This window comes from Canis aureus, chromosome 22, assembly GCF_053574225.1.
Source record: "Canis aureus isolate CA01 chromosome 22, VMU_Caureus_v.1.0, whole genome shotgun sequence".
Lineage (NCBI taxonomy): Eukaryota > Metazoa > Chordata > Mammalia > Carnivora > Canidae > Canis > Canis aureus.
This window is the reverse complement of record NC_135632.1, coordinates 48,729,597-48,749,613: the sequence shown is the minus strand read 5'-3', so window position 1 is coordinate 48,749,613 and position 20,017 is coordinate 48,729,597. Positions and strand designations below refer to the sequence as shown.

General features: G+C 47.9%; 1 protein-coding gene across 1 annotated transcript in view; it reads right to left on the bottom strand.

Moving 5' to 3' along the window:
• Positions 1 to 19,657, bottom strand: part of TRIM71 (tripartite motif containing 71) — a 72,000-nt gene extending 52,343 nt beyond the window's left edge. Inside the window, exon 1 of the mRNA XM_077865925.1 lies at positions 18,278 to 19,657. Coding sequence (XP_077722051.1) covers positions 18,278 to 19,129 — 852 coding nt within the window. The 5' untranslated portion in view covers positions 19,130 to 19,657. The remainder of the gene's footprint in view (positions 1 to 18,277) is intronic.
• Between the last annotated feature and the right edge of the window lie 360 nt (positions 19,658 to 20,017).

Sequence of the window (20,017 nt, the reverse complement as noted above, 5' to 3'; positions counted from 1 at the left end):
GGATTAGTGGGGGGGACGGGGGGGGGGGGGGGGGGACCTGCTAGCAGGAGAGTTGATGCCTGCCCAGAGGTTTCCTTCCCAGACCTTTTTTGCAGCTAATCAAGATTAAATGTGCTGTGCACCCCAGGATCCATTCCATTTTGACAGATATCCCAGCCACTCTATAAGCCTGTCCGAAGAGATGGGCAACCCCACATATGTTTGCTGTTATTCCTCAAAAATTAAGTTTACTAACAATTTAAAAATAAAAAATAAAAATTAATCTTACTGCTATCCTAAAACTGGTGAACGAAACACAGAAAACAGGGTGGGATTATCAGCACATCTCTCCCTATGCCCCGACCCTGCGGCAGGCCAGATGTGGGGGACTGCAAGCAGCAGCAAGAGAGTGTCGCCAAGAGAGGGATGCCCTGCCCCTCCAGGACCCTCCTGCCATATAAGTTCAGTACAACCTAGCTCCAACACCTAGGGAACACTTGCTCACTCACAATGCCTCCAGCTCAAGCCACCACCACGGTAATCCTACAAAACCTCCCACCCCACCTTCCAATTACAGAAGACCAAGGGCATCACCATCAAAAAGCATTTATTAACCACCTAAATGCCTAGGGTCTGGGTAAAGATTCATAGGGGCCTGGCCCCTGCCCTGGGAGAGGGTCATTTATGACCATTAAGGCCAGAGTAAGGCAGGCTCCCAGAGGCCCATAAAACTCCCAGGGAAGGAAGTGGGGATTAACCACTTCCTCCTGCCCCTCAAGAAGGGGTTTCAAGCTCTACCAAATTGCAGAGGGTTCCTGGGAGGGGGTGGGGAGACCTGGGTCAGAAGATCCTACATCCAACCAGAGCCTCTGCTCTGCTCAGACATGACTAACCCTGGGGTTTCTCAAATTGCTTTCCTACAGATGAGGGCTTTGTCACCCTGCTGCCCTAGCAGCTCTCTGAGGCACATTCTAGCAAGCCTCTCCACCACTCTTCAGCTTGGGTCTGAACTCTGTCCAGGGAGGGACAGAGCATACATGAGGATTATGCACTTGTTTGACAAGTACTATACTGGTACAATGGCTTAATTCTTTTACATATTCATCAGCCAGATTTATGGGAAAACTGTTCCTATCCTAGGGGCTTTACAATCCTCTCATCTTTCATTCAATTTTTATTGAAATGTATTTCAGCAACTTTCACCAAATCTAAGAAAAGCAGCTTACAAAACCAGTAACATGCAGAAACAAGGTTGAGTCAAGAAAGGAGAAGCATGTCACTGAGACTTCCTGGATTGAGACCATGAGTTTGGCTCAGAGCTTCCTGGCAGTCAAAGCAAAATGAGCAACACTATACAATTATGTCATTGTCAAACCATCAGTTTGAGAAAGGACCAATAGTTTTCCTGGCAGCAAATCCCAAAGAAACAGTAGTGGAACCTACAAGTTTTCCCCTTCTAGGCAACCCTAAATAGAGAGCTTTGAGCCCACAGTATAACCTGCTCGGACCTTCCCTTCTTCCTGAACTGTGGAAATCCCTGCTGGCACGTTACAGGGATGAACGTTCTCGTGCTGGAGCAAAGCAGATGCCCAGATACAGGTGCCCAGAACTAAGTGGGATGCCTCCACAGTGCATGGAGCAAATTCCCAAAAATCTGTACCCTAAAAATTATCTTCTAAAATACCCAGGAGGGCAGCCCAGGTGGATCAGCGGCTTAGTGCCGCCTTCAGCCCAAGGTGTGATCCTGAAGACCCGGGATCGAGTCCCATGTCAGCCAGCTTCTCATTCTGCCAATGTCTCTGCCTCTCCCTCTGTCTCTCATGAATAAACAAAAAAAATTTTTTAAATAAATAATTAAATAAAAAACCCAGGAACTATTCTCCCTATAGTTCTGCCCAAACCCTGAAGACAAGACAGTAGTGGGAAGGGGATCTCACTGTGAACGCTCAAAACCACGTTGGGGAGTGGGGGGGGGCGCAGTACTAAGACCTCAGTGTTTGGCAGCAGAAAGGAAGACCCTCCCTCCAGGGCTGACATTTGGTTTCCAAGGTGAGACTTTGCATCCATCTTCCCTGCCCATCCTTGGCCAGGGCCTACACAAACAGGGGTGGGAAAAATCTGTTCAAGGAAGGTATTGTGTGTCCCCTGTGACAAACTGCTGTCACCTATGGGGAACCTTGCAACAAAGATTTTTAGGACCCAAATGCAGAAAGGAAGGGATCCCTGTGGGGAGCAGTCTTTCAGGCTGGAAATTTCAGCCCTCCCTGGTAGCTTTAAAAGGAGGGTCAGAAGTAGAACTGCCATATAAAATACAGCACTATCCACTTAAATTAATTTCAGACAGACAATACCTAGTATAAGTATGTCCCAAATACTGCATGGAAAAAAGACTAAAAGAATTATTTACTATTTATGAACTGGGCATCCTGAAGCACTGAGGCAGAGCTAAGGACAGCAATCCTGGTAAGGGGCTTAGTGAGTCCTCAGGGACCCAGTTAAGTGAGGTAAACCTGGAATTTTAAGAGAACTCTTCATTGGCTTAGCATGGGGTCTTCTGTGTTTTGTTTTTTTAATGGAGGAGGGGTCTTTAGTTTGTGGTTAGGACCAAAACAGGCTCATTTAATCCATCAGTAGTGACCAAGCCAGGAGATGCACCCTCAACTTCACCCCCATGTGAGCCCTGAGAACTCCCCAGGAGCAGAGACACAAGGCTTCAATGGTGCTCGCCACTCAAGCCTAGGCGATCAACATTCCAGGAGGCAGCTATTCCCGCCCTTCAGGAGGAACAAAGAACCCGGGGAGGAATTCCTGCTGCCCAAGCATGGGGGGTGGGGTGGTAGCCAAACAAACCTGGGCAGAAAAAAAAAGCGCCCCCCAGCAAAGGGCTCTAGAAAGCTCATTCCTTCTGTGTCTGTCAGAGAAATGAGAAGGTCCAAGGGAAGAAAGAGTCTAGTGCATGTATTAAAAGTGGACCCTATAAACATAGAATGTGATTTGGGGGCTGAGTCTCTAAGCACGATGTTAGAGTAAAGGTCAAGAGAGAAAAATCTCTAAAGGAAACAGGCCAAAACCTCTGAATGTAATTATTAACTTTATCTTCAGGGTCTTCTTTGTATTCATGCTATGAACTGGCTTTTACAGTAACCAATGCAAACATTTTACTGTCCTTCAAAACATGGAAAGTGGGTTTTGTTGGCTTGTTTTTTAAACTACAGCTCCTGCATGCATCCCCAGAAATGAGGATTCCAAGCAGATTCCAGTCAGGCAGGACCTTTGGAAGTAGAAAGTAGGTGGGGAATAGAACTGAGGAAAGCGACCTTTCCTCCCTCCAAAAGCTGGGGCACCCACTTGTGTAGACAGCACAATGGACAGGATCTTCAGATAGCCAGATAGCTTCAAAGGCAGGGGACACTTGGACTTTCAAAGGAGTTTTGGGACAGACTTACAGATTTTTTGCTCTGAGGACAGAGGTGGTTCCAAGAGTAAGGGTGACTGTATTCCCATGAAAGTCCCCTTTCACCATCCCCAATCAATTTTAAATGGGGCCCTACAGCTCCCTGGAGCCTGTCTGAATGAACTCCGTAAACATTGGCTGAACGTTTGCTTTGCAGATAAAGTTCTAATCACCAATGGATTCCTCAGCAAAGTGCTTCCATGTTTTTCAAATGCCCAGAGTTAGCTCCTCAAAAGGTTCCCAGCTCTTTCTTCCTGAAACACAGGTGGTCCTCCCACCCCTCTACCTGGGCACCACCCACCGGAAACCCCCCCAAAAGACCCTCAACAGGTCAGGGATGGGGGTGGGGTAGTGTGTTTTCACGCCTTGCAACCAGGCCCAACAGTATCCAACCCTTATTCAGTTTCAGCTCCAGATCACGACTACCTACACTTCAACAGACCCGGTTCTCCCTGGAGGCTAGAGACCACACAAAGTGTATGAGCTAGATAGGAGGAAAAGTAGAGAAACTATGAATCTCAATAGTGTCCTGCTGTTAGAGACCCCTTCCCCACAAACAACACTCAAATCTATCCAGTTTAGAAAATTTCTAATCTGAAAATTCAATCATTCTGCACAAAGGAAATTGTCTAAAACCTACTGCAAAGTTCTCAGGTTTTGGGGTCCGTGTCATCCAGTTAAAGGCAGTACTAAATGATATATATAACAATTGGTCCATGAACTGCCCTCACCCCATAAGTGAAATTTCCCTTATAAATTCTCCAGGAAGCTCAAAACCAATTTTTTTTTTTGTCTTCTCAAAGAAGAGTCTTTGGGAATGGAAGTCACCAACCTGTCACCTCCAACTGACCTGGCAGGCCTGGAAAAGCCATGAACTTTCTCTTAAGTGTTCACTACCAAGGACCTAGATTCCAAGTACAACGCTTAGCTCCCCTATAACCACTCCCTCTGGAAAAACACAGGAAGCTGCCACTCTGCCATTAAGCCTTCACTGCAAACCCTTTGTGAGCCCCTGAATTTAAAGGGGGGGGCATAAAAAACGTTTAAAGTTTAATACCTAACCAAATATAATTTAGTACTTTTTATACATACATTGTTCACCATGGTGCCAAAAAAATCCCTGGTAATTCTATTTCCCATTATACTGATGTAAGGGTCCCCAGAAGGCAACCTCTGTTCTGGTCCTTTGTGTCCTTAAACACCCGGAGAGAGCCAGGCACCAGGCAGATGCTCAAAGCGAAGTGTATTGATTGGATGGAATTCACTTCCACGTTTTCCAAGCAATCCTGGAGGAATCTGCCTCCCAGCAGGCATCTGCTCATTGGAAAACAATGTGCCCTGGCCATTTGCATTGTGGCCCTGGAACAGCAAAGATTTAAAAGAGAAAAAGAGACACTAGGGGCTTTCGGAGGCTAAAATGCCTCAGAGGTAAAGATTTTAGGGCATTTTACTGCTATTTTGCATCAGCAATAAACCAAGGCATCAGATATTGCAACTTTCCATCATTAGAGATTCACTCACATTTAAAGTCCTATGGCTTACTCCAGTTTCCATAAATCATCAAGACCCATGACCAAAGCAGCAGACCAAATTCTCCAGAGATTAGCACTAAAAGCTACTGCAGCACCGGAACTTTCTGGGATGGCAGAAATGTTCTGTCTTGATTGTGGTGGTGGTATATAAATTTGTGAGAACTCATGAAGATGTGTGCTTAAAATGCGTGCATTTGAATGTGCCTAAAACTATATCTCAGTAAAGATGAGTAAATGACCTGTGTATTTTTTTGTCATACATGGATATGCCAGATGTATGATCAGATGCAAAAAAAAAAAAAAAAAAAGCAGAATGCGGAACTGCAACTACAGGATACAGATAAATGACACTTCGAAACAGTTTTATCATAAAGATAATGTTATATAGGCCTAAGAAATGTGACCAATGATTCAATCCAAACTATCAGTAGTTACATGTGGGGAGTGGAATTAACGAGTTTTATTTTTTTAGCCACTTAAGAGGGGCAACAGAGCATATCGAAAAAAAAATTTTAAGACATCACTGGCAAATTGCCCCAAAATCATGAACACTCAGCCAATATATACTGCAAGCCAGTTGGCATTCACAGGGTAATAGCCTTAATATGCCTACTCTTCACCCCCAGCCAACAGCTACATTCAGAAAGGTTTCCCACAAATGTGAGGTTCAGAAAAAAAAAAAATGGGAAATAAGATTATTTGCTAACTGGCTTTTAGGCTCATATATGTAAATCCCATCTCATATGATACACCAAGAATATATTCTAAAACAGGATTAGAGACATGAAATGTAGACTTACTATTGCCAACCACATAAAAATGTAGAATATCTACCAGGCTAAACTAAATCAAGGAAACATGGACTGGAAGAAATCCTCTGCAGATAGCTAGTACTGTTATTTATCCAAAATGCCAACAAATTGATTTTTTTAAAACCCAGGAGAGAGAGGCCCAGGAACCGAGGCAATTGGGGGAGGAAACACAAATGGCCAATAAACATATGAAAAGACTCGCCTCACAGTATCCCGGAAATGCAAAGTAAAACAACAGGACGAGCCATGAGCCATTTCTCTCCCATTAGATTGATGGCAATGAGGACTGGTGGGGCGGGAAGGAAATGTGACTGGTAGGAGGCAGGCTCTCAGGAGCAAATTAACATTTCAAATGCACCCCTCAGGTCCTAGCAATTCCAGGGCTGGGGGTGGACAGGATCTTCTTTCCAAAAGTACCAGGGACACAGGACAAGCATGGTGAAGGCAATGGACAAATGTAGAGAAAATCCAAATTAGAGGACAGCTAAATAAATCCCACATTATTAACACCAAGTTCAGAGCACTAATGACCAGCAAGTCAGTACAAGAAAACGTCTACATGTTTACGACCACATTTCTATAGGCTAATGTGTGTGTCAATGGATGTTAAAAGGATTTAGAAGAAAACGCACAGAAACTGAGATGACACTTAAAAAAGAAGTAGCACTGGGCATACGCTTTTTAAAAATTTTACAGATAGGGCACCTAGGTGGCTCAGTGGGTTAAACGTCTGCCTTCGGCTCAGGTCATGATTTCAGGATCCTGGCATGGAGCCCCTCATTGGGTTCCTTGATCAGTGGAAGCCTGCTCTCCCCTCTTCTTCTGCCCCCTCCCGACACTCAGCTCTTGTGCTCACTTCTTTCTCTCTAATAAAATCTCTAAAAAATTTATTTGCAGATAATCACAACTTAGATATATTCCTGTATTACTTGATTAGAATAACTGATACAAATCACCTCCTGACAATAGAATACAAGGTAGCCCTGAGGAAAAGCTCAATTCTCCATGCATCCAGCAACTACAAGCTGAGTATGGTAAGTTGGAAAGAATGAAAGGTCAAATACAGTCACAGGCATATACATATTCAGAAAAATTACAACCCCAAATGACAAGTGCTGTGAAATTTTTTAATAATTTCAATGTTGTTAAAAGAATACAATTTAAGGGGGGATCACTGGGTGGCTCAGCAGCTTAGTGCCTGCCTTCAGTGCACCGGGCTCCCTGCATGGAGCCTGCTTCTCCCTCCGCCTGTGCCTCTGCCTCTCTCTCTGTGTCTCTCATGAATAGATAAAATCTTAAAAAAAAAAAAAAATACAATTTAAGGGAAGCCTGGGTGGCTCAGGGGTTGAGCAGGGCGTGATCTCGGGTCCATCTCGGGTCCCTGGATGGAGTCCTGCATTGGGTTTCCTGCGAGGAGCCTGCTTCTCCTTCTGTGTCTCTGCCTCTATGTCTCTTGAATAAATAAATAAAATCTTTTTTAAAAAATACAATTTAAGATTTATTTACTTATCTGAGAGAACAGGAGAGAAGGTGCTCATTGCACAGGCATGAGCTAGGAAGGAATCCTCAAGCAAGATTCCCCACTGAGCACAGAGTGACTTGGGTGGATCACATGACCCTGGGGATCATGACCCAAGTCAAAAACTGAGTGGGTTGCTTAACCTAGGAGCCCTCCAAAAATACAAATTTTTAGAAAGAGGATTACCTCCCCATCCACCCCCCCCACCCATATCAAGTGTTTGCCAATGTTCCATAATTTTTATTACATATTCATTCATTTGGGTTCCTCTTTTTTGTTCACTGCGCACAAACCTGTCTGTCTCCAGCACCAAGAGCTGATGAGGGCCCTCATACAGGGACAGCCCTTACAAGAGCTGCCCGCAAGTCAAGGAAACTAAAATGAGAAGGGATTGGCAGACTTGACAGGGACCTCCAAGTTAGCTTTGGACTTTTGTTCTCTTATCTGCTGAACTAAAATGTTTTACCTTGAACATTCTGGGGTTACCCCATGCAATACCCCTCTCCATCAAGATACACAAGATAACTGTTAGGAGCCAACAATGGGGACCTGAGAACCAAACACCCCATTTCTTTCCCTAAACCTTGGGTGTCTAGTCTCCCCTCTCCTCATCTTCGTAATTTGATCTTGCACACAGTTTCTTAATTTTATTCCCACTTATTTGTTGCTTTTCATGCCTTTTTGAGTGGAGGAGAACTGGTTTTGTATCCTGACAAACATATACACACAAATACCTGAAAGTAAATTATATGGGGCTAGAACAAAATAGGCACTGATGAACTGGGCAGGCTGTTGCTAAATTATTGTGCTTGGTTCTGCAGTAGACCTTATACGATCAAAGGGACAAAAAATAAAAATATGAATGCTAAAAAAAGAAAAAAACAAATATAAACACCAATCTTCCTTGAGAGGGAATTTTATTTTCAAACTTCAAATCTGAAGTGTAACTTTCAGTCTGACATGCACAAATATTTGTAGTGCCTTTCTTTGCATATATTTGTTAGTAATATTTGTATAAATAATTAACAGTATTAAAACACACAATTTAGTAAGCAAATAAAGAGTAAAGCAAAGATGCTGCAGATGAAGATATCTTAGTGTCTTATAAAAGGCACATCTATGTATTGCATCCTACATTTAAAGTGAATACAATTACAAAATTAATAGCAATTGTGGAAAGCCCCAAATGTCTAGAATTAACCACTATCTCTTGCTAGTAGACATTTTGTAGCAGAGATTTTGCTGCCCCTTCAGAATTGCTTTCCAAGTTATTAAGAAGAATAAATCCTAACAGGGACTCCTGGGTGGCTCAGTGGTTGAGCAGCATCTGCCTTCACAGCTCAGGTCGTGATCCCCTTCCCTCTGCCTCTCATTCTCTCATGAATAAAAAAATAATAAATCCTAACACAAAAACGTTCTCCCCTATTAACATTCAACCTACAACTGAAGTTTGAATCTAAAAGGGTAGATTCTTAAACCTTACTTCATCCATACTATGTGGGGATTCTATCCAAGATTCCCTCAAACCTCCACAGACTAGAGTTAGCCCATAGCTGACTTGAGCTAGGATTATTACTTTTATTATTATTATTCCTATGTGGCTTTTAAGTCCAATTACATTGGTAAAACAAATCTTCCTTTTAGAATATGTCTCTAAATCCCTAAAAACTCTGATAAAGCTAACAAAAAAAAAAAAAAAAAGAAAGGAAAGAAAGAAAAACCAAGGGGAAATGGTGAAGGGGAGTGGAAGGTCCGGGCTTCCAGTTACAGAATGAAGAAGTCATGTGAAAGGCACAACACAGGGAATATAGTCAATGGTACTGTAATCGTGCTGTATAACAAGTGGGATCTACATTTTCAGGTAGCACAACATATAGTTGTCCGATCACTCTGCAGTACACCTGAAACTAATGCAATACTGCGTGTCAACTGTACTTCAATTCAAGCGATGGGGGAATTCTGAAGGATTATTTAAAAAGAGCAGCACTGGCAGGTAGTTAGGCAGTGATTTCACTGGCCCCAAATAAATTCCTTCACTTTACACTTCCAAATTTCTTCACTTATATTTATGTACAGGCACACTCCAATTTATTATCAGAAAATACTTCATTTGATTCTCAAAAGTCAGCCCAGGCAGTCTAGCATAAATGTCACCATCCCCCCTCCCCCCAAAAAAAGTCACCATCCCTATAGTTATGGGGACACTGAGGCTCAAAGGCACACAAGGTCACCCACAACACACCTGCTGGATGAGAAGGGGTGCTAGACGCTCCAAGACAAGACTGGACCAAATGGACCACCACATTCAAGGCAGCACTGCACATAATCCAGGCAGGAAAGATTCACGATCACAGGAAATACAAGAGCCCTTCAGCTGGCAACTATATACAGTGTGGTACCTCATACGGTGGAAAACTATGCAGCAAGTGGAAAACTCTACAGCAATAAAAAGGGAGGAACTGTGGACACAGGCAGCAGTGTGGATGGCTTGGCTGCAGTATGCCAAGTGAAAAAACCTGACTTGAAAGTCTTCATCTCTGTGTCATTCTGTTCTCTGACATTCTAGAATAGACAAACCCACAGGCCTGGGGAACAGATCCATGTTGCCTGAGGTGGAGGCATGGGACATTTTGGAAGTGATGGAAGCATTTTGACTACGGTAGTTTTCACACCCTGTATAATCTCACCAAGATGGGCAAAACCATACACCTGAAGAATGTGAATCTTACAGTATGTAAATTATACTCAATAAACAAATACCAAAAAAAAAAAAAAAAAACCACCAAAGTAAGAAAGCACCAGAGTCAGGCCTTCTTTCAATCAAAGGTTCTGCAGCATGAACTGCAGACAAAGCATGGGGTTGGGGTGGTGGTTCTGGACATCTTCAAGGCTAAGGAGATGGAGGAAAAGCAGGGAAGGGGGGGGAGGGTTCCTTCCTGCAGCTTCTACTGAGCCTCCCTCCTCCTCACTCAAGATTAGGGCCATAATGGACCAGACAGTCTAGTTCACACCAGAGAGCCAGGAGGCAGCCATCCACAGAAGTCCCCTCTGTGTACCAGCAGCAGCTCCACTTAGGAGTCAGAACCAAATCAAGGCCATTGGGGAAGGCAGGGAATCCCAACCCCTAAACGGCTCTGTAAACTCCATGAGGGAAAGGACTGGAGGCTATTCTGCTGTTTCTCCAGGACCTACACACACACACACACATTTTTTTTTAACCAAGTCACGTCTCATAGAATTTTTCTGCATTCATCTCATTTTTCCTTAAACTGTGTGATTACATCAAGTACAAGGGACATGGGGACACCTGGGTGGCTCAGCAGTTAAGTGTCTGCCTTCAGCTCAGGGCAAGATCCTAGAGTCCCAGGATCAAGTCCCACATCCGGCTCTCTGCGTGGAGCCTGCTTCTCCCTCTGCCTAGGTCTCTGCCCCCCTCCCCCCCATGAATAAATAAAATCTTAAAAAAAAAAAAAGTATAAGGGACTTGAAAAGATTCGGGAACAGACAGAGCAGTCTCTCCTGGTTAGCACAGAACTGGTGAGAGCTGGATGCAGGGTGGGGAGGCTTGTCGGTAGTGCAACCCGCTGGCAGGAGTCAGCTGTGAGCTAGGTGCAGGGGACATTCACTGCACTGATAGGGACGGCACAGCTAACTTTGGCCAGAACACATTCTGGTTATTAGTCTGAGGTCCTCCCCACATTCCATGAGAAGTTTCATATGGAATCAGGTCAGGTGGTGCCTGCTAGAAGCAATGGCCCAAATGGGACGCCATCTTTCCAACTATATGCTTGCAGAGCCATTGTTGTCTCAGCCTCAAACCCAAACTCCTTGGGTCCCTTCATGACTTTGGGTGGGGGGGAGTGATAGGGACTGAGGAAACCACATCTCTGCTTGGCCTGATGAGTCCCTGGTTAGACTCTGACAATAGGAAAACAGAGGGAATAAAGATGTGCTCAATCTTGTAAGCTTCTGGGTAACAGCATTCAGGCTTCTGTACCCAGCAACATTGGAGCACTCCAGTGGCAGCACCTCATTCAGTCTGCAGTTTTCTAACACTGGAGGAACCAACCTCACCATCCCAAACCAGAGAAATCCTTCCATAGGAAACTATTGCTAAAACTTTCTTTACCACATCCATATTTCTGCTCCACACTTGTCCATATATTCCTGTGGCTACATTTTCAGTACAAGTCTATAGATGATCCTAAGAAAGATCTCCCTCTGACCTTGATCCCAGAGAGGCAGAGGGCCCTGACCCAAATTTGTGGATGTGGTCTAAACACACCCTAATAAGGACTGCCAGCTTAGTCACAATTCTCATTTCAAAAACATCTGTGCTGAAGTAGTGCTCAGAACCATATTCAGCAGCAAAATCTGTGTCTATTTTTTTAAAAGGTTTTATTTTAGGGGTGCCTGGTTGGCTCAGAGAAGCATGCCACTTCTTGATCTCGGGGTCATGAGTTTGTATATAGATTTCTTAATAGCATTTTCATAATTATCCCAATTAGTCAAAAAGAGTATGAAAGTAGTTCCCCAAACCCACTGACATTTCAAGAAAAAACTTTTGAAACTGCAAGTGGTTAAGGCTAGAAGGAAATGGCTGGCCAAGCTTTCCAGAAGTAACAACTAATCGATACAGTTGCTGACACAGGTTTAGGAAGGCACAGGAGCTCCTGTTATTCCCACCCGCTCCTCACCAGCTCAGGGTCCAGGGCTCATTCAAGGGCCCTCAAAATTCCCCAAGGTGTCAGGGCCACAAAAGAATGCCCTCAGTCTTCACAACTGACCTTGACCCACTTCATTCTCTTTTGTGTACACTGCTCTGTTTCATTCAAATTCCATTAATGTTGGCAGAATGTGCTATTCTGCAGAAGTTTGTCTGGATAAATCACAATCAAGAATTATCCCCCTTTTCATGACCAAGCCCAATATTTATAACACTTCATCTGCTAATGCGTTACTGAGAGCAGTAACTTTATCGCTAAAGGTTACCAGTTCCTTAGGGCATCTGTGTGGAAAAAGCTTATTTTTGAACAAATTACAACTGGCTACGAATTTTTGTGCCTTATGGCCATTAAACTGGGATTATCACACAGATTCATTTTAAAAAGAACTCACTTGGTGGGATCTGATGTTCAGGTAAGGAACTAAGATTGGGAGAAACTCCACATTAAGGAGGACAAAACAAAATATTGGCCCAAAGTCTTCAGATTAAATATGGATCTCCCCAAATGTCAGGTGGGTTACAGTAGGAAGTGAAACTCAGAAACTGCGGTCTTCCGGCATTTCACTGCACCCTACCTTCAAAGCCAATGGTAAGCCAACTACCTAAAGCAGGAGGGATGCTGGAGATGGCAGATGGCATCAGAAGGAAAGAATTACACTGGAACAAGGCTTAAGTCCAATAGTGTCTGATATAAGTAGCCAGCATTCAAGCCCCCATCCCTCTCCAATTTTTCTGCAGTTCTTGTCAGTCAATATACTCAATCTGGTTTCAGTCAATGTGGTTTGTGGGTATAGACAAAACCTCAAAGGGAGAGGAATAATTTAGTACTGAACAAGCACGAGGTCACATCAACTGAAGAGGAAAGATGGATCAGGCTTCCTCTTCCAAGTCACAATGCTTGAAAGGTCAAGAGAAGGGGGAAAAGAGTGGGCTGCAATGGGTGGCCATCTTGCTCCCTTTAGGCAACTGTAATTCTTTACCAATGTCTTTCTCTTGCTCTCTTCCAAAATAAGAGATGGCAAAAAAAAAAAAAACAAAAAAAAAAACAAAAAAAAAAAAACAGCCTTACTGGGCCAAGCCTCTAACTCTTTGTTAGTGTTGGGGGGGGGGGGGGGGAAGGGAACACTACTTTGAAATCGCCTGCATGGTAGGATACTTCTCAACCTTTTGCTTAAGTGTCACGAAGAATGACACCAAAATGGTCCTTTATTCACTAAGAATGAATGCATCTAAAATAAACCCTGCCCTGTGTGAGGAACTGAGGTGGAGAAATGGCAAGACTAAGCAAACCATGTGACTTTTAAGTTAGCACCAGAGAAAATAAAATTGGGGAAGGGAGGGTTACATTTTAAAGGCATAGAATTGATAAGTTAAAACTTCTCTTTAATCAGGAAAAATTACAAACCCTTGTCTCCTGGCCAACTAACCACCAACAAAAGCATTTTAACGATTTCACCTCCTCATTTATAGCTTCCCCCAAAAGCTAAACTTCCTTTCTATATATGTACAATGTTTGTAAAACGACAACATAAAAAGCTAAACAGCTATGCTCAAAATTTTACATACAAGAAATTGTTTCTATTTTAAGTAGCACTTTAGGAAACCATACATTTTAATGTTGGTTTTAGTGTCCCGCAATCTGAAAGGACTCTAAAATAGTATCTATAAGTAGCTAACGTGGGAGGAAAAATTGGGAGTGTAAAAAAGGAAAATTTACTCCTATCTTCAAATCTTTCCAGATTTTAAGATTTTATTTATTTATTCATGAGAGACACAGAGAGCGAGCGAGAGAGGCAGAGACAAGGGATCCCTTCAGATTTCTTTATTCCATGTCTTAGTATTTAACTTGAAAATATTTGAATCATAAAGAATGTATAGTAGTACCAATGGAAGAACTTGTTTTCTTCATAAAACATCTTCACTGTTTCCAAAATATGTGTTTCTGATCATTGGAAATAAAAATTCTGCAGACCAAACACAAGTCTATGCAACCCTAAAACCAGTGCAGTTTAGGTTCTAGGAAGAAGAAATCAAAGCTTCCTCAGACTCCTGATACCACAACAGCCTCGCCAAACTAGCCATGGCTCACTTCCCTGGGATCCACATTGGTAAAGTCCATCCCTATGCACTTTAATGGCAAGCTAGGCACACTCTAGTGCAAATTTTAAGAGTGCACAGATTACGTTCAAGGCTAAGGAATTAAGGTATATATAAAAAAAAAAGAACACTTCTCTTCCATAAATCTTCATCAAGCATTTTTTTTAAATTAATTCAAGAGACTTCAACTTGCTAAACTGGATTCAAAGCATCAAGCTCCAAATATTTCCAAGGTATGTGTGGAAAGTTTGATTATCTGGCAAATAGAGGAGATGTAGGTGTTAAGACATACACGGCAAATCTTGTAGAGCAGATCAAAGAAATACTAGAACACAATTTCTATTCATTTTCCCCCTCTTGTTCTTATGTCTTTTGATATACAGTTTATAATTAATCTACATAGCACATACATGGTTTAAACACACACACACACACACACACACACACACACACACACACTGGAGGTGCTTGCCTGAAAAAAATTAAGACTCTAGGACTGTAAAATACATTGGTACTAGTACTGGTAATATCCCCACATTCACCATTACTTACTCAAAATAAGACACAAGACAAGAATTCCTTCCACAACCAATTTTAAGGCCGCAAATGGTCTTTCTCAAAGTGGTCTGAGTGGTTTCCTGAGGAAAGACAGTAGTCCAAGCCAAGGATGGTCAATCTCCAGGGATCATACTGGGTTAGAATTCTAGGACATTATATTTGTAGGAAGTCTTTTTTTTTTTTTTAAAGCCCAACGCAAGGACTAAATATAAATTATCTCAGCACCTGCACTTCATTTTCCTTCCTGGAGACCCAGGAAAGTAGGCTCCTGCTGGCCCTGCCTAACTGGGTACAGTATTGCCATAGTCAGTGGGCTGAGCTACAATGTTGCCCTTGGCTCAAGAGGGCAACTGTGTCACCCCCACCGCCCCACATTGCTTTGACAGGACCTTTCCTGGGGACAGAACACCTCACACCTCACTCTGCCTCCCACCACTTACGGCATGCCGATGCCCAGCCCTCTGGCACACAACACACACCCTGGCCGCCCCCACCCCGAGGTCTGAGCTTCCAGCGTCCCTCCAGAGCTGCAAAGGGCTGGCATCCAACACGTCGAGAATACAATGAAGAGCAACCCTCAGGCAGCTGGAGCAGCCTGCTCAAGTCGCACTGAACTCAACTCTGCCCAAACTGCGTGCACAGCCTTTCCTCGAGTGCCCTTTCTCAGGTGCCCGCGCGGAGAGGAGCGGCCACCGTCCCGCGCGTGCCCACCACCGAGACGGCCGGGGAGGGGGGGGGGGGAACCACCCCCCGGGCCCCCGCCGGTCCCGACCGCCGCGCCGTCGTCCCCCCACCTCCCCCCACCGCCCGCGGAACCGTCCTTCCCGGCCTGGCTGCGCCTGGGGCCTGCGGCCTTGCAGGCCTTCCAACTGACCCTTGTGGGCACAAAACGAACGGAAAACCCAACCTACGTCTTTTTAAATGAGCCACGAATCTTTTATCATTTTGTAGGAAAACACAATTCCCTTGAGGTTTTGCAGGTACATTTTAAATCAAGTTCTCAAAACACCTCCTTGCCAATCCAGGGGGGTGCTTAAGAAAAGCGGTGGGGAAAGAGATCCTGCTGCCTGCCTCAGCATCCCTGGGTGTCCCAACTATTGGAGGCACCCTCCCCAAAATTAAATGGGGAGAGAAAGCCAGGGTTCCAGCCTCCTTCCAAGGTCAGGAGGCATCACTGTAAGGCAGGGAGGACCCTGAATTATTTAATGGCGCCTGTCGACACAGAAGGCAACTCAGTAAAGAAACACCTTTTGAAAAACGAGGTAGACTCTGCACACAGAAAACTGGGTTTAGAGATTCCATCCATCACAATCAAACAGAAGACAGTCACCTTCCAGTCAGAGGCATGGTTTTTTTTATAAGAAGAGTATTCCAAAGCAGTTGCTGATCACTTTCTTAAAAAGGAAGGGAGAATTTGTGGGTGGGACCCCTTATATGAACCTGGTGCTTTCTCTCCTGATATTTTGGTCCTTTATTCACAGCATTGGTTTCTCAACTTTAAACTAAAAATTTCTAGCATTCTAAATGCAGAGATGATGAAAGGGCCAAAAATCAATTTCCACGTTTTCTTCTTTAAATAAAAGAGGGGAAGCAAAATTCTGCTCAAACAAAAAATTTCATTTTCTAAAGAATTATTTAGTTTAACAACAATGTAACATCTTAACATCTTTGCCAAAATTCAATCTAGTATTGCACAACTTACAAAGTGAATCTTCAGGGCATCCAGGAACCTCCAGGGAGAGGCAAGCCTCACTTCTCACTTTACACTCGCCTACACCGTTTGAATAGTTTTATAATTTTAAAAGTGTATAAATCTTTTACAAGTCTGGCAACGCTGAGCATCTTTTATTTTCACCCAAATAAAATGAATGTGGATCTCTAACGGGGAGTAATTTAAATAAAACCTGACATTTAAACTCAACTGCTGGGAGGGGGAATTCAATCAACGGCCCCTCCCAGGAGGGAAACTGGCGGATTCAAGACGCTCTTTCCCTCTCCCTTCATTACCCGACCCCCCCTCCCCCACCCACCCACACACATTTATTTGACCCTAAATCTTCAAGTGATTTGACTCCATCTTTTCATTCCTGGGCTTCAGGATAGGCATTTTAGCTCATTCATTTTTCTAAAAGTGATGAAAGAACTTACGACAAACATTCACCCACGAATGTGGAAACTTCTAAGATGAATCTACTCAAAGCTTAAAAACGAAGGAAAAGAATGCCCCCTAGCCTAATACCTATAAAGGAAACTTAAAATGCGGCACCCACAACAAGCAGATTAGAATTTCAACTTTTTTCCAATAGGAGACGCCGGCTTAAGGCCATCAGGCAATAGCTCCGCCCTCCTGCCCAAATAGCAGGTTAGGAGTGAAAAAGGCTGCGCTGTGCAAGCCTCTGCCGTGTTGGGCACCAGCACGCCGGCTCCAACGCGCGGGCAGCAACTTCCACTAGGATTTTTGAAACCTTTGCCATCTGCTCTCCCTCCAAGGCAAGACCGCGGCGATTACACACATCTCACGGGTCTACAGGTAGATGGCTTAAACTACCGACCCTCCCGGCAGACCTAGCGCCTCAACATTTCTGGTCCCTTCCAGGAATGCGCTCAGGTTAAGTGGAAGTCCTCACATGATGTAAAGAATAGGCAAGGAAGTGTTTATTCGACAGCCAAAAGGGCGAACGCAAACCCCCGGGTTCGAGCCGCTGCAGATGGGTCTGGTTCTTCTCCACCGGCAGCCGAGCCCCGGGCAAAGCGGGGTGGAGATACCTCCCCAACCAGGGAAACCAGTTTCCGCGGGGCTAGGAGTCGGGGCAGGCGGGAGCGGCCCCAGGGACTCCCAGCTCGGCGAGGTCAATGGGCAAGGTCTCCCACAAGCGCGCACGTGGAAACCAGGTCTCCAGACACACGCAGCCCCCCCCCCCCCCCCCCCCGCACAGCCATCTCTACCCGAGCTCACGCCCTCCCTAAACGACCACAATCTGCAAACTTGCCAAACAAAACTGAGAACACATGCTACGGGAGAGCCCTCACTACGCTACTCCGGGAGGCCTGTGGCGCGCCCGTACACGGCGACCACGTCCAGACACACTCTTCCATCCCGCGTCTCAACGGATTGCACGTTTCGTCAAACAGAAATGTTAAAAAAAAAAAAGTCAAAATCAAAATCCACAGAGGAGGTGTTCTCAACCCGAGAACCATCGAGGTAGGGGAGGGGGAAGCCCTCGCGCCCGGAGACCAGCTCTACACACACCCTGTGTGTGCGCCCTGGCTCGCCCTGGCTCGTCCCGGCTCCTCTTACGGGAGACCAGGGCTGCCACAGGGTGCCCTACGGAGGAGAAGGGACTCCCCGTCTTGGAGGTCGCACGCGGTCTCTCGCAGCAAGCACCCCAAAGCCAGCCTCCTGCGCACACACTTCCCAGGGAACGACCCGCCGGGCGCCGCCCGCCGCCCCCCAAAGGTAGAACAGGCAACCCGGGGAGCGACCCCCACGCACACCCCGCTTGCTTTGGCACCGGTGCCGCGGCCCCCGGCCGGCAGGACGCGCGCCCGCGGCGGCCGCACACCCCGCTCCGCCCCCGGGGAGGCCGCCCGCGCGCTCACCTCGTCGTCGTGTTGCTGGCAGAAGCCGAGGCGCTCGGGGAACACCGACAGGATGGAGAAGGGCGCGCCCGGGAAGGGCGGCCCCAGCCCGAGCTGCGGCGCGGCGGCGGCCGCGGGCCCCGGCGGGCCGCGCTCGATGTAGTGGTCCTTGGTGAGGCGCACGCGCTGGTGCGCGCGGACGCAGTTGTCGCACAGGTGCTCCTGGCAGTCCAGGCAGCGCGACGAGGCGGCGTTGCCCTCGTCGCAGGAGCTGCAGCCGTGAGGCCGGCGCAGCAGCAGCGCGGACGGGGAGGCCGCGGGGCCGCCGGGCGCCGAGCGGGAGGGCGCGGGCGGCGGCGGCGCGGGCGGGAGCGGCGGCGGGGCCGAGGCGGGCGCGCGCGGGTGCGCGTGGTGCGCGTGGTGCCGGTGGTTGCTGTGGCCGCCCGCGCCCGCCGCGGCTCCGGCGCGCCCGTTCTTGGGCGGCGGCTCGTCGGCCGTGGCCACCACGGCGTCCAGCAGGTTGCTGAGCAGGAAGGCGGACGAGGGCAGCGCGTCCATGCCCGCCGCCTCGGCCAGCACGACCTTCTGGTCGCACACCGGGCAGCGCAGCTTGAGGGGCTCTCCGGGCGCGCCGCCGCCGGCCGCCGGCAGCCGGTGCGCCTCGAGGCACGGGCGGCAGAAGGCGTGCAGGCAGGGCAGGACGTGCAGGCGGCGCGCCGCGGCCCCCGGGCCCCCGCCGCCGCCGCCCGACGACGTGGACGTCTGCGAGGACGACGACGACGCGGACGAGCTGGAGGAGAGCGGCGCCGGCGAGCCGCACATCTCCTTGCACAGCAGGCAGACCTGGAAGTCGGCCTCGGGGAACGAAGCCATTTGCACGCCGACTGCGAGGAGGGAGGAGACCAGAGAGGAAGAGGAGGAGGACGGAGGCCGGCGGCCGGGCGGGTGGGGGAGCCGCCGACTCACTCACACGCACGCATCGGCCGGGCCGGCGATCCGGGAGCCGGCTCCAGAGCCGCTCGGCCGCTCCCGGGCGCGGCGGGCATCAAATGCCACTCTGCAGGGGCGACGCGGACTCCTCCCGGGACGCGGAGGCTGCGCGCCTTAGGAAGCCGAAGCGCCGGAACAAGTCCCGACACGCGAGGCGCGAGCGGGGGCAGGGGGGTCAGCGGGCTCGCCGGAGCGGCTGGAGCGCGGCCCTCCCTGCAGAGGTTAGTCCCCCAAAGTGGAGTCCGCGGTGCAGTCGCAGTCCCGGCGGCCGAAGCGGAATTTGGCCCCCGAGTGTCCGCTGCGTTGCTTTTCCTCCAGCAGGCTTAGTTCGGCTCTTCTTGGGAGAGGAGAGCGCCCCAGACTAGCAAAGGCGGGAGCGGCGCGACGCCAAGCCCGTGTCCCCCCGCGCGACGCCGGCTGCCCCTCCGCATGACGCGGCGGCCAGGGGCTCCCGGGCGGCCCGGCGCGCGGCGCTCGGGGCCGGCGCGCGGCCGGGCGCGGCCTCCCCAGCAGGGCGGTGGGCCCCGGCGCGGCTGAAGCGAGCGGGGGCCCGGCCGCGGCCGCACGCGGGTGTACGCACGCGCCCCCCGCGCCTCGAGGCTCCCGCGCGCCCGCCCGGCGGACGCGGCCGCCGACACCCAACACGCACGCGCGCCCCACGCGGCCCGGCCCTCGTGCCCCGCCGCGCCCGGCCTCGGCGCCTCCTGCGCGCGCTCCGGCCCCTCCGGCTCAGCCGCGCTGCAGCGCGGGGCCGCGGGTCCCCGCGGGCCG